Genomic DNA, 14,255 nt, shown 5'->3' with positions numbered 1-14,255 from the left:
GCTGCGTGCGCTATAGCACGGAGGTGCCCCTCTTAAAGTGACACATGACGCTGCCAGAGGCAGCATGCTCTCCGTGATGTCCCCTAAAAAGCAAACGGAGAACAACTGTTTAGACCAGACCCACCAAAAGCAAGTGGTGTTTTCCCCATTTCCGGGCACACGGAGCGGGGTAGATCTAGATGGCTACGACTGAAGACACCTCACATGTGCTGCAGTTAGAAACACATATTTGTTGGGAAATCGTGTTCCTGTTTTTACTTGCCTGATGAATGGAGAGGTGGTTCACAAAGAATAACTGAATTCCCAGCTTTTAGGAATTAGAATAAGGAGTGAAATACATCTTCCTATGATAATCCAGAGTGCTAGTTCAGGGGGGTGATTATCTTTTCAATAATTCTTTATTGTTGAAAGTATTACATATGTTCCTCTTTTTCTCCATTGACCCCTGCCAGTCCACCCCTTCCCCCACCCCAGGCCTTCAGCACCTATTGTCTATGTCCATGGGTTATGCATATATTCATATAAGGTCTTTGGTTGATTACCTTCCACCCACCCACCCTCCCCCGCCTTCCCTCTGAGATTCCGCACTCTGTTCCATGCTTCTATGTCTCTGGATCCACTCCCTTCGTCAGTTTATTTTGTTAACTTAGATTCCACATATGAGTGAGATCATGTGGTACTAGTCTTACTCTGACTGACTTATTTCACTTAGCATGATACTCTCCAGGTCCCTCCATGTTGTCCAAAGGGTAAGAGGTTCTTCTTTTTTACTGCTGCAGAGTATTCCATGGCAGAAATGAGTAGGGGGGATGACTATTGAGTGTTTCTGAGGAAAATCTTGTTGTATCTGCTTTGGGCTATCTCAGTGCAGGATAGGAGAGGGCTGGGCTGCAGAGCACGTGCTTCAAGCATTACGTACTTGAAAGAGGCTGCAGCAAGGGCTGAGGGCTGGCTTCGTGCTATGCTTTGCTCCTTGTCCTGGCCGACTGATTCCAGAATTGTGAACTCAAATGCCTTGGCCCTCACTGAGCACTGGGAGGGAGTGACAGGCACTGGGATTGTTTCTAGGATGGCCTCTACCCGTGTGGTGAAGAATAAGGATGGCCCCAGGCCTTAGACCGTCCCTGGAGCCTTGTAGCTCACTGACTCACACCCTCTGCTGTGCCCCAGGCCCAAGACACCCCCCGACCCCTCTCTCCACCTCCCCTCTCCTTCCACCTTTTCTACACAACTTTCCCTAGGAATCCCCAAATCCACACCACTTTTGGAAAAACAGGGGGCCTCTTTCCAGCTCCTTGTCCTGTTGTCTACCTGGCCCATTCAGGTACAACATGCTCAACAGAGGAGCTCTTTAGAAGGGGCCCCAAAGAGACAGTTTCAGTCTTGCAGTAGAGGGGTTTGTTGCCTTGATTTGCTTCCATCGCGCCAGTGTAGGAAATAGTCTCTATCTACACGAAAATTACTACCTAGTGGGAGAAACTAAATTATATTCCTGGAATAATTTAACAGTAATTTAGGGTAATATGTGTTTAGAAACTAAAATATGATTTCTTTGCATTTCATAGTATTGAACCCCCAGATCTCTATACCTCTTTGCATCTGCAAGCCATGTACGCATGACACAGAGAGGGTCCTCAGGAAACATCTGTGGTGTTTATTGATCTGATTTTGGGTAAAGGAGAGGCCAGCGGGCTTCAAGGTGTGGGGGAAAGCTGGGATGATTTCACCTAGTCGTCCATAGCCAGGCTGCCCAAATAAAACCCCTAAGTGGATACCAGGGGATCTTCGGGGCCCACCCTAATGGTGCAGGTGAAGGAAGATAATCCCAGTGTCAGCCTTGTAAGAAACTCAGGGCCCGCCTGGCCGGCATGGCTCAGTGGGTGAGCTTCAACCTATGAATCAGGAGGTCACAGCTCAATTCCCAGTCAGGGCACATGCCCAGGTTGTGGACTCAATCCCCCGTAGGGAGCATGATTCCTCTCAGAAATCAATAAAAATATTTTTAAAAAAAGAAACCCAGGGCTCAAAACCCAGACACTAGCCTTGCCAACAGGGCTCACTAGGAGTTATTTCCTCTGTGGCAGTAGAAGCTCTGTTAGGTATTGACCTGTCTGGGATATCAAAGGTGCTTCCCCACACTTCTCTACTCTGATGTAGACCAAGATACCATGCTGCATGCTGGCTACCAAGACCATAGAGCATCGAGCATGCGGCTGACAAGCACACGCAGGTTGACAGACACACCTGCCTGCATGCTGGCCATGGTTCATCCTTGGTTCTGTTCATCAGCTGCCCTGAGTAAGACAGCCTTGAACCGGATGGGATCGTCATTCTTCCCCACCCTCCCTGCCGTCTCACCTGAATGGCTGGCTAGGGTGTGCATCCTGGAATACACAGGGAAGGCGTTTTAGGTGGGGAAGGAGAGGAGCTGCGGTGGGGCAGAAGGGCTGAAGACGGTGCATTCATAGGCACCGATAAGCCTAAAGGAGCCCAGGGCACTCTGAACAAACTCTGGGAGCTCTGCTGCGTCAGTCGGTGCTGTCAGTGTTGGCAGAGGGCACACATGAATTCTTCACTCATTTGACAGGGGCATTAGGTGCCTACTGTGTGCCAGGCATCATTGTAGGCACTTAGGATATAGCTACCAATAAAACATGCATAGATTCCTGCCCTCCTAGTGCTTAGAGGAAGGGACTCAGATAGTAAACACCACCTGGGGATCAAAGGGATGCACCAGGCAGGTACGAGGGTAGTGGTGGGAGACAGCAGTGGCAGCCTGGCAGGATATCCTGGAAAGCTCTGAGGAAAAGTGGCATTTGAGTGAAGCCCTGATGTGGTGAGAAAAGTACTCATGTGTCTACCTGGGAAAGAGAGTTCCAGGCTGAGGAACAGCAAGTGCAAGGGCCCTGGGGCAGGAGCATATGCCGGCATGTTGGAGGAGCAGCAGAGAGCTCCCTGTGGGTGGGAGAGAGTGGGGCAAGAGTTAATAGGGATCAGACCCCATAAGACAGGACTGTCTAACAGAGTTTCCTGAGATGATGGAAATGCTGCCAATCTGTGCTATCCACTGTGAGAGGCACCAACAGCCTCTGGCTACTGAGTGCTGGCATATGGTAATGTGGCTGGGGAACTAGATGTATTTGATTTGAGATCATTTAAGTTTATGGGGCTCCATGTGGCTATGGCTGCTTGCACCAGTCTGCACAGATGTGGGTGTCCTGGGCAGCTCTGAGGCCTCTGAGCTCAATCCTCAGTCAGACAGGTCCAAGGGACCAGGGGTCGTGGGTGACCCACGTCTCAGCGCCCGCCCTCAGGTGGTGCTGGGTTCCTTCAGATCCTGCTTTGCCCGCTGCTCGTTGAGCACCAGGCGCATGCCATGCGATATCTCCAGGCTGAGTCTCAGGAAAACGTACTCCACAGAGTTCTTTGTGAGGACAGAGGGATGGTGGAGGGCTCTGCATTATGAGCACATCTGTCCCTTTATAATTTTCATTGCCAAATGCATCTTGCCTATTTTAGAAAAAGACAAAAACCCAGACATGCAAAAAGAATGAAAGAAGTTAATGATATGCCCTCCACTCAGAAGCATCTAACTCCTGGCGTCCTGGAGGAACTGTGATACATTCACTTTATACCCCGGTTTTTCACTCCATCCTATATAATAAAAGGCTAATATGCAAAACAACGGAATGGCAGAACAACTAGTTGCTATGACGTGCACTGACCACCAGGGGGCAGACACTCAATGCAGGAGTTGCCCCCTGGTGGTCAGTGTGCTCCCACAGGGGGAGCATCACTCAGCCAGAAGCCCTAAGCTGGGCAGACACTGGTGAGCACAGCGGTGGTGGCAGTGGGGGGAGCCTCTCCCACTTCCAGGGCAGTAGGACATTCCCTGAGGGCTCCTGGACTGTGAGAGGGTGCAGGCCGGACTGAGGGATACCTCCTCCTGCCCCCCACCCCCAAGTGCACAAATTTTGTGCACCAGGCCTCTAGTTTATTATAAACACCTTCCCTGGGCAATCAATAAACAGCCATGCCATCAGTTTTCGTTTTCTCACCATATTCAGGGCTTTCCTCAAATGCCACTTCTCAGAGCTTTCCAGGACACCCTGCCAGACTGCCACTGCTGTCTCCCACCACTACTCCCGTACCTGCCTGGTGCGTAGAATTCTTTTATAATTGTACTGTTTTTAAACAGTGCTGCCAGGAACACTCTAGAACAGACACACCTGCCTGTTCGTCCTTGTGTTTCTTAGGCGGTGCTCCTGCAACCCGAGCCTTCCTAGGAAGGCGGCAGCCTGGACTCCTCTGCATCCTGGGCGAGTCGAGGCCCACGGCTGTACCATCCTGCTCGCTGCTCCTCTGCTCTCTCCCTCAAGCCGAGCAGTAGGTGCTCTCCAGAATTAGCAAGCAGAGAAGGCCAGGGGGGATTAGGAGAGCAGCATGTGGCCCAGAGGGAGGCACTGTGGGGATGAGTGAGGCCTGAGGGAGACTAAGTCACACAGCTGAGCACAGCTTCCTATCCTTGAAAAGGCAGCCTGCAGCCCTTGCTCACAGAGCTGAGAGAATGGGAAACATCAGGACCTAAAATACGCCAGGGAAGAATACCCCAAGCTCAGTAAAAGCCATTCCACTGAGTGGAGGCAACAAAAATGGGATCGAGAGTGGGCAGATGGTGGGGGGAGCGGCCAGATCAGCAGGGCACCGGCTGAGGGACCCAGTGGCTCCTTCCTTTCTCTACCTTTTTGTAGCATTTGCCTCCTGCAAAGGGTTAGCTCAAAAGGGAGGACCTTCAGGTGGACTGCCACCTCCATTAAATTACTTTCAATCTGCGTCGCAGCTTTTCCAATCCAACGACCCATGAGGAGGCATTTTAGAAACAGCTGCTGTGGGTGATGAATGTGTTGGTGTTGGTAGTTATGCATATTTTTTCTGTTTGGTTTATTGGTGTGTACATAGCCTCCTGCACACGGCCTCGTTTCCTCTCCTTGCCGTTCAGTGGCACGATGCCCACAGCCACTTATAACGTACTAATGGAAGAAAGAAAAAGAAAAGAGCTGGGCTGTTCTGTCTACCCTATAATTTGTCTGAATCTATTTTAAAATCTATTTTAGTCAAGATTGACTAATTATTCTGGTGCCATGTAGCCACAACTTGGTAATTTGTAGTGTGCTTCCCTTATGCTTCTAAATGAAAATCTGTGAAGATTTTGGGGGAGTGCCCTGAAGTCTTATTCTTTGCTTCATGGGTATAGCGGTGTCATTCTGAGCGGTTTCCAAAGGCGAAAGTCAGTGCTGCCGGCTGCCTGTGTGGCCTGGGGCAGCAGTTCACACACCCTGGCCATTTGATTGAGAAAACTCTCAACTGGGTACAGTCACCACTGGCCTCCATGTCACCACCATGAAAGAAGTTAAGTCATGCCCAACCGGTTGGCTCAGTGATTCAGTGTCGACCGATGGACCAGGTCACGGTTCAATTCCCAGTCAGGGCACATGCCCACGTTGTGGGCTTGCTCCCCAGTGTGGAGTGTGCAGGAGGCAGCCGATCAATGATTTTCTCTCATCATTGATGTTTCTATCTCTCTCTCCCTCTCCCATCCTCTCTGAAATCAATAAAGATATATTTTTTAAAAAAAGAAATAAAATAAAGTCATCAGAATCCTTGGTCAGAGGAGACACCTTATCTTTGGACAAGAAGCAACTGAGGTAAAGTGGGGTTTACTCATAGCCACTTGTTTTTTTGTTGTTGTTCTTTTTTTAAAATTAAATCTTTATTGTTCAAATTATTACAGTTGTTCCTCTTTTTTCCCCCCATAGCTCCCCTCCACCTGGTTCCCTTCCCACCCTCCGCCCTCACCGCACCCACCCACTAACCTCATTCATAGGTGCACGATTTTTGTCCAGTCTCTTTCTGCATCCCCCACACCCCTTCCCCCCTCAAGAATAGTCAGTCCACTCCCTTTCTATGTCCCTGATTCTATTATAATCAACAGTTCATTCTGTTCATCAGATTATTTATTCACTTTATTTTTAGATTCACTTGTTGATAGATGTGTATTTGTTGTTCATAATTTGTATCTTTACCTTTTTCTTCTTCTTCCTCTTCTTAAAGGATACCTTTCAGCATTTCATATAATACTGGTTTGGTGGTGATGAACCCCTTTAGCTTTTCCTTACCTGTGAAGCTCTTTATCTGACCTTCAATTCTGAATGATAGCTTTGCTGGATAAAGTAATCTTGGTTGTAGGTTCTTGGCATTCATCACTTTGAATATTTCTTGCCACTCCCTTCTGGCCTGCAAAGTTTCTGTTGAGAAATCAGCTGACAGTCGTATGGGTACTCCCTTGTAGGTAACTGACTTTCTTTCTCTTGCTGCTTTTAAGAGTCTCTCTTTGTCTTTTGCTCTTGGTATTTTAATTATGATGTGTCTTGGTGTGGTCCTCTTTGGATTCCTTTTGTTTGGGGTTCTCCGCGCTTCTTGGACTTGAAAGTCTATTTCTTTCACCAGGTAAGGGAAGTTTTCTGTCATTATTTCTTCAAATAGGTTTTCAATATCTTGCTCTCTCTCTTCTTCTGGCACCCCTATAATTCGGATGTTGGTACGCTTGAAGCTGTCCCAGAGGCTCCTTACACTATCTTTGTATTTTTGGACTCTTTTTTCATGTTGCTTTTCCGGTTGGGTTTTTGCTTCTTTGTATTTCAAATCTTTGACTTGATTCTTGTGATCCTCTGGTCTGCTGTTGGGAGTCTGTATAATATTCTTTATTTCAGTCAGTGTATGCTTAATTTCTAGTTGGTCCTTTATCATAACCTCGAGGGTCTCACTAGATTTCTTGAGGGTCTCACTACATTTATCAGCAGTCTCACCAGACTTTTTGAGTGTCTCATTAAGTTTATCGGCGGTTTCTAGAAAATTCTTGAAAAACCTTAAAAGTGTGGTTTTGAACTCTATATCTAGTAGTTTTCTTTCCTCCATTTCTGTCATTTGTGTCCTGTTTCTTTGTCTTGGCATTTTTTATCCTTCTCTGTGTCGATAGAGTGGCTTTCTGTGCTAAGTGTCCTATAGGGCCCAGTGGCTCAGCCTCCTCAATTACCCAAGGTAGACACTCTTGGTGCACCCCCTTGTGGACTTTGTGCACAGTCTTGTTGTAGTTAAGCCTTGATTGTTGTAGGTAATACTGGAAGGGATTGACCTCCAGGCCAATTGGCTATGAGAATCAGCTGTTTCTGCAGTGGGAGGATGGATCTCTAAGGAGATGCTAATCTAGCCTCTGCCTGAGGCTACCCAGCAGAAGCCAGCTGTGAAGGAATGCAAGTTGCCCTGTGGCCTTGGGCCAGCTGCAGTTTGTTAAGTAATTTTCAGATCACAAAGGGCTGGGTCTTTCATATGCAAAAGCTCCCTGCATGGCTTGGGTGGGGCGGGGTCCCAGGGGATCAACAGGGCGGAGCAAGCAGTTATGGCTGCTCTCAGTCCTGCCCTCAGAGGCCCTGCTTTTCAGTGTCCAGGCAGTGCTGCGAACACGTCCGAGAGAAAGCTGCCCTCGAGTTCCGACTGATGCCAGACAGTCTAGTTTCTCCCGTATGAGTCTGGGTCCCCAGAGACTCACCCGGAACTGGAGCTCAGAGCTTGAGACTCCCTCCCAATTAAAAAAGACAACCATGTCCTCAGCCACCAGCCCGCTCCCCATGCACCTCTGCACCTCTGCACCTCTGTATTTTACTTCCGCACCGCACCTCCTCTGAGTCTCAGTATGCTTTTCTCTTTCCTTCTAGTTGTAGAATTTCCACTCAGCCAGCCTTCCTGTGGTTCTGGATGATGTCTGTTCCGTCTTTTAGTTGTATTTTTGAAGTGGTTGTGCGAGACAGCAATCTTCAGTGTTTACCTATGCCGCCACCTTCCTCCTCCATAGCCACGTTTTTGGTTGGTGTCCAAACACAGCATAATCTGGACTGAGCAGCCACTGGCTGGGTGGTTCTGTGATTTGGAAAGATTTCAGTTTCTCGGAGTCCAGCTCTGTCCTTTGTAAAATAGAAATAAAAGTAAAGACAGGAACAATACCTATTTCCAGAGTTGCTGTTAGAATCCAGCCAACTCAGGTACTGTATATAAAATTCTTTGTGAACTAAAAACAAAAAACAAAAATCATTTTTAAAAAAACATGCAAAAAACAATCAAAAACACTCAACAAATATCCATAGACAGAGCTGCTGTACACATGTGAGGACACCCGTGAGCAGCACCTGGACCCGTCAGCATGAAGTGCATGAACTCAGGGACTGAGCTGAGGGTCAGAAGAGGCTGTCCTTTCAGTCCTGCCCCTCCACCTCACGCAGAGGCTCTTGGGACTCACTTAACCTGGGACAGTCACTGTAGGCTCTTCCTTTCCCAGAAAGTGCAGCTCAGCCTTTCCAACACAGCTCAGCCCTCGGTCCCTCGGTCCCAGATGAAGCCCCGGAGACCCTGGGGTTGACATGGCTGTGGAGAGGAAGGGCCATGAAGATATTCGAACTCTGCCTAGCAACACTGCACAGCCTCCATTCAAATAAGAGATTTCAACTTCCCAGGGGCTGGCACATGTGCATCTCCACCTGATACCATTGTAACAACCTGGTTATTATTTAACAGGAAAGGAGTGAAAGAGGAGACCAGATAGTATAGGCGTGCCATTTACACAGCTTTGCCAAAAAGCTGCATTTAACACTTTCCAAGTCTATTCCCCGCTGATCCATGGGGGAAGGAACTAGAGACAAAGGCAGGTTAGACGCATGCCCAGTAAGGTCTGAGTGATGTGGGAGGCTAATTGCCCATCAGTCAGACCTGGAAATAGGTAATTGGCCAGAATGGGCATGGCCACTGCAAGCGCACAAAACCTGAATATTTCAACTTCTAAACAAAGAAGTGGGCTCCCTTGGCTCCCATGCCTGTTCCCGTTGGGCCTCCTGCAGCAGGGGCTGCGCTCCCCTCTGCCCACATGGCACACGGCCTTGTTGGGCTCCACAAAAGGACTAATAGACTGTAACCACACCTGGCTGCAGCATGGGATGGAAACTCTGGACACTGGCCCTCTTTCTGCCTCTACGGAACTCCCAGCTGCCCCTCTTCCTGGACCGGCTTGGGGGAAATGGGACATTGGAACCTGAGAGATGTAACTCTACACCAGTGAAATCTTCTGCCACCTCATCCTCCCGTGGGGGCTTCTGAAAATTCCCATTTCTGCCGCGCCCCAAGAACCCCACAAACAGTGGAGGGTCCCCACTCATCTACCCCTCCGGCAGCACACCCAGGCAGTCCTCATCCACCCATGAGTCTCACCCATGAATTATGCATCCCTGAAGGCTGTTTAGTTCCCATCTCTGACAGGCATAAAGGGAGCAATTTTCATTTCCCTCTATTGTTGGGGAGACCAGCTGGGAGGTGATGCTGCAGAGTAAAAGAATGTAAATTTCAGACACAGCTCTGGGGGGCATATGCTGTGGGATCCCAAACTCAGTAGTGCTTGTGACTCACCTGAGAAGGGGCAGTGCCCCCCGGCAGGAAGGGGCTGGTCCTCAAAGCCACCACCCTGCAGGGCTGGGGGGACAGCTGCTGCATAGACTGTGCATCACCCACTTCCATCACAGGGCCCTCCAGACAAGGTCCTTGTTTGTGGTTTGAGTGAGCCCATCAGACTTTGCCTGTTTTCTCAACGAGACAAGAGAAGTCCTAAGAGGAAGCTTCCACCGTTTCACTAAAGCACTGCTGCTGTCTGCACGCTGATGAGAGGCTCAGGTGGGCATTTCACGTACATTTTAATTCACAAAATAGGAAAGGACATCGTCGGCACCTGTGGGCTTCATCAGTGTCTGCGTGGGAAGGCAGGGGAGACACGAGGGGGCATTGCTGGGTGGTGCTGGTGGCCATGGCACCCACACAGGTGTTGGGCTCATACAGTGCACCCACCTGAGTGTTTGGTACCTTAGGTGAGCGCCTGCCTCTGAAGCCGCCGCCTCAGGCCAGCATGCACTGTGGTGATCCTACATATCTCCAGCCTGCACCAGGGGGGCACATGTTTAACAACCTCCTGCAGCTGACAAAAGCTGGAGTAAAATGGGACTCCATCGCTCTAAAATCATCACGGAGAGTGGCCCCCGTTTGGGATGAATCGGCATGAGTGTGCCATATGCTGATGAGGAGAGAAAATGTGTCGTGGGGGCCCAGCCCGTGGGATAACTAACTGGGACACAAGCATCCTCTAGCTGTCATGTAGGAGTGGAAGCCCCTTGACATGATTCCCAGCTAAGGACCGACCCAAAGCAGCTCTGCCTCAAGCTGGCCTGCAGTGAGTGGGTTCTTGACTTCGTGTAGGGAAGATGTCACAACAGGAGTGCAGATGGTTTGAGGGTACATGCATGACAGCGGGGGACAGTGAAACAGGGAAGGAATTAGGGTAGAAGCAGCAGCAGGGGAGAGCCTAGGACAGTGATGGTGAACCTATGACACACGTGTCAGAGGTGACACGCAAACTCATTTTTTTGGTTGATTTTTCTTTGTTAAATGGCATTTAAATATATAAAATAAATATCAAAAATATAAGTCTTTGTTTTACTATGGTTGCAAGTATCAAAAAATTTCTATATGTGACACGGCACCAGAGGTAAGTTAGGGTTTTTCAAAATGCTGACACGCCGAGCTCAAAAGGTTTGCCATCACTGGCCTAGGGGGTGCTCTGCTCTGGCTCTAGAAATGTTACAGGAAAGAATTGAGCCAAGGCAGGGCTGTTTAGCTCACTGGGAAGTCAGAGAAAGGGGGCCTTGGAGACAGGATCAGGGTGAGCCCGGGTCAGGCTGCAGCTGCCCACTGCTCCCTGGTTGCAAGTCTCATGGGGACCCTTAGAGTTTAGGAAGAAATCAAATGTTCGTGCCTGAGAAGGGGCACAGGTGCCACACTGATTCTTTGTCCTGGGGGCTTTTTATCCGCCCCCCTTTTTTTTCTCCAGGTGAGAACCTTAGGGGAGGGTTTCAGCAAAATATTCATCAGCTTTCCAGGTGCGTTTTTAATATGCTGAAGTATCAAAATGAGTATATTGGGGAATTTTGGGTTATTCGTTGGTCAGTTTTGCTGTTGTCCTTTTACCTTAGGTCTGTCTGGCTTTAATGGGGTTTTTGTTATTTGTTACCCAACTTCATCTGTCCTTGGGTTTAGCTGGCACAAATGGCATTAATTGGGTCTTTGTTCTCTATTTTCCCAGGCTAAGGTGATTCGAGCTATGTATTCTCTTGTTAGGGAGGAGAGGTATAAGTCATTACTCTCAAGTGTTCCTGGTTGGGGAAGATAAGGTCTTGTGATTCACACGCTGGCTGCAAGCTGCCCAAACTGTTTGGCCTGTTTAATTTTCTTGTCTCAGTTTCCCCATTCCACGTGCCCAGGGATTTCCCTAGTTTCTTACTATCCTGCCACAATGTTACTGCCCTTTCACATCCTCGAGCTCCGCTCCAGTGCGCCCTCTGCAGGGAGGTTTGATCAGTGGTGGAATTGGCCGAGCTGCTTTTTAAAAATCCCTGTCTCAGCCCGGGCCAGTGTGGCTCAGTTGGTTGGACGTAGTCGCTGAACCAGGAGGTTGCTGGTTTGATTTCGAGTCAGGGCACATGCCCAGGTTGCAGGCTTGATCCCCAGTAGGGGGTATGCAGGAAGCAGACATCCATGTTGCGCTCTCATATTGATGTTTCTCTCTCTCCCCTTCCTCTCTCTCTGAAAATCAATAAGCTAGTCTTTTAAAAAAATGAATAAATAAAATAGATAAATAAATAGAAATCCCCCTGTGTCAGAATAAAGAGTGGAATCCACAGAATGTGTCCTGAGAGTAGCCAGTTCTGTCCTCTGTAGAGCAGAGCTTTACCCCCACTGCCCAGCCCTCGTCCCAAAGATCTGTGAGTAATTGACTCCTATAGGGTTTTGTCATCTGTGGAATGACCCATAACCCTGTGCCTGCAATTTTTCTCTTCCTGTTCTTGGTAAGAGTTCCCTCGGCTGGGCACTTCCTTTTGAGGGGTAGCACTTGCAGGCAATAACAACAAAAGTGACCTTCCCGGGGGCCAGGCTCCACCTCCAGATTCAGAGGGCTTCACAGAGTGGTTCCTGAGTCCGCAGGCCGATGCTCTATCCACTGAGCCAAACCGGTTCGGCCAGAGTGGTTCCTTTACTAACCATCTTCATCCCCCCTTTCTCTCTTGCAGAGCAACTACTCCAGTGATACAGAGAGCGAGGACAACTTTCTCATGATGCCTCCCCGGGACCACCTGGGCCTCAGCGTCTTCTCCATGCTCTGCTGCTTCTGGCCTTTGGGCATTGCCGCCTTCTACCTGTCCCATGAGGTAAGGCCCCTCACACCCAGCACACCCAGCAGTAGGAGGAGAGTCAGGAAGGACTTTCTACCCATGCCACCAGAGGACTCTTTACTTTATGGCTGGAGAACACGCCTGGGTAAGTCGGGGTGCCACAGGGAGCTCAGGGGTCAGGGCCACCTCACCTCCATAGTCGTCCTGGGACTGCCCCCAGCCTCCCCAAGGTAAGGTGGGCAGTCTTCCGGGAAAGGGCTGAATAACGGAAACCGGTGTCCACTGGGGAAAAGCAGATAGGTTGGGGAGCTTGGCCTTCACGCGGGCACCTGGGCCTTGGCAGTGGCATTGACCCAGTGCCAGAAAGCACTGTGCCCAGGGTGAGGACATCTAACCGACTGAGAATGGACTCACAGGGGGAGCGTTTTCTTTGTGAAAGGCTCATTCGATAAAATAGATTCCAGTTTCACAGCCGCCTATGTGTCCTCACCCCCAGTCCATGTTCTGCCAGTGGAAACGGTGTGTCTTGGTGGGTGGCCAGTGTGAGGGCTTCGGAAGGGTTCGGTGTCTAGCCCTCCTTCACGGCAGAGCATCCTCCTTGCTGTGCCTTCATGGACCCCAAGCTATGAAATACTTCCTCTAGCAAATGAAAAGCATTCTTTCAAAAATAACCTACCTTCCCATTTTTATTAATCAAAGGAAGACATTTATACTTGCCCATTGAAGCAGGAGGTTCCAGCAGCACCACCATCCCAGCCCAGCAGAGAGGAAGGCAGCTGCTGGGCTGGCCGGGGAGAGTGTGGCGCTGCAGTCCTGGCTCCTGGGACGCCCCTCAGCCCTGGGCTTCCCTCTCCAGCTGCGAGGTTCTGGGACTGAGGCAGCAAACACTGATTCTGACAGGTCTTTTGTTTGAAATATGTATTTCTCTCGGCTTAAAAACAGATTCCTTGGCCAAGCCCAGCAGTGGCCTCTCACTGCTTCTCGCTGGTTTCGGTGTTGATTTGGTTTTTGTTTGGCTTGTGACAGGAGTCCCATTATGCCCTTTATTTTACCCCTGACCCCCCTTTCCTGACACCACACAGGGGCGAGCGGAGAGCTGACAGGTGGTGGTACTCCTGAGGGCACACACCTCTTAGCAGGGGCACTCCGAGGCCCTTCAGGGCAGGGGCGAAGGAGCTGAGGGACAAGGTGGGGCCCTGCTCAGGGCTGCCCTGTGGTCCTGGTCTGGAGGGTAGTGGGTGGGGAGGGTGATGGGAAAATCCCGCACGGCTGAGGTGGGGCTGAGCAGTTGCTCTACGCCCATCGATGGCCTAGAGCAGTGATGGCGAACCTATGACACGTGTGTCAGAGGTGACACGCGAACTCATTTTTTTGGTTGATTTTTCTTTGTTAAATGGCATTTAAATATATAAAATAAATATCAAAAAATATAAGTCTTTGTTTTACTATGGTTGTAAATATCAAAAAATTTCTATATGTGACACGGCACCAGAGTTAAGTTATGGCTTTTCAAAATGCTGACACTCCGAGCTCAAAAGGTTCGCCATCACTGGCCTAGAGGGTCAACCTGAACAGCTCTTGTATGAGTTTGTCCAAGAATGCCACAGGCCCCCCCTTCTTTGGAGGCACAAGCAGTGGCTGGAGAGCAAGACTGCCAGGTTTGGTAGGGACCTGGGCGGCTCTGGGTAGAGCGAGGCCCAGGTGTGCCTAGACTCCAAGGAGAAATGTAGGTACTGCGTATGCTGAGGACTGGGACACAGGCTGGAGAAAGACTTATGGACAGACATGCTTCGGTGCAGAACCTGCTGGCAGAAGATCCCAGAGGAGGAGAGCTTACCCGCTTCTGTGTACACGGCACCCCAGCCTGGGTTACGGTGCTGCAGTGACAAGGGCAGCTTCACTACGATAGGGAAGGTCGGGATGGGGCCAAGAGAAATGGCT

At 49.7% G+C, this 14,255-nt stretch overlaps 1 protein-coding gene across 7 annotated transcripts in view; it reads left to right on the top strand.

Annotated features, from left to right (window-relative positions):
• The window catches only part of SYNDIG1 (synapse differentiation inducing 1), a 123,866-nt gene that overhangs the window by 63,790 nt on the left and 45,821 nt on the right, over positions 1-14,255 (top strand). For 6 of the 7 annotated variants that reach the window (XM_081097803.1, XM_081097804.1, XM_081097806.1 and 3 more), the window contains one exon: positions 12,213-12,350. In XM_081097803.1, the coding sequence (XP_080953929.1) occupies positions 12,213-12,350 (138 nt within the window). Of the gene's footprint in view, positions 1-12,212; positions 12,460-14,255 lie in introns of all 7 variants that reach the window. The other variant, XM_081097809.1, reaches the window with a different exon arrangement.

Source organism: Myotis nattereri, assembly GCF_964212035.1.
Source record: "Myotis nattereri genome assembly, chromosome: 8".
Taxonomy (NCBI): domain Eukaryota; kingdom Metazoa; phylum Chordata; class Mammalia; order Chiroptera; family Vespertilionidae; genus Myotis; species Myotis nattereri.
Note: the sequence above shows the minus strand (reverse complement) of the source record. Positions and strands in the feature narration are given on the sequence as shown.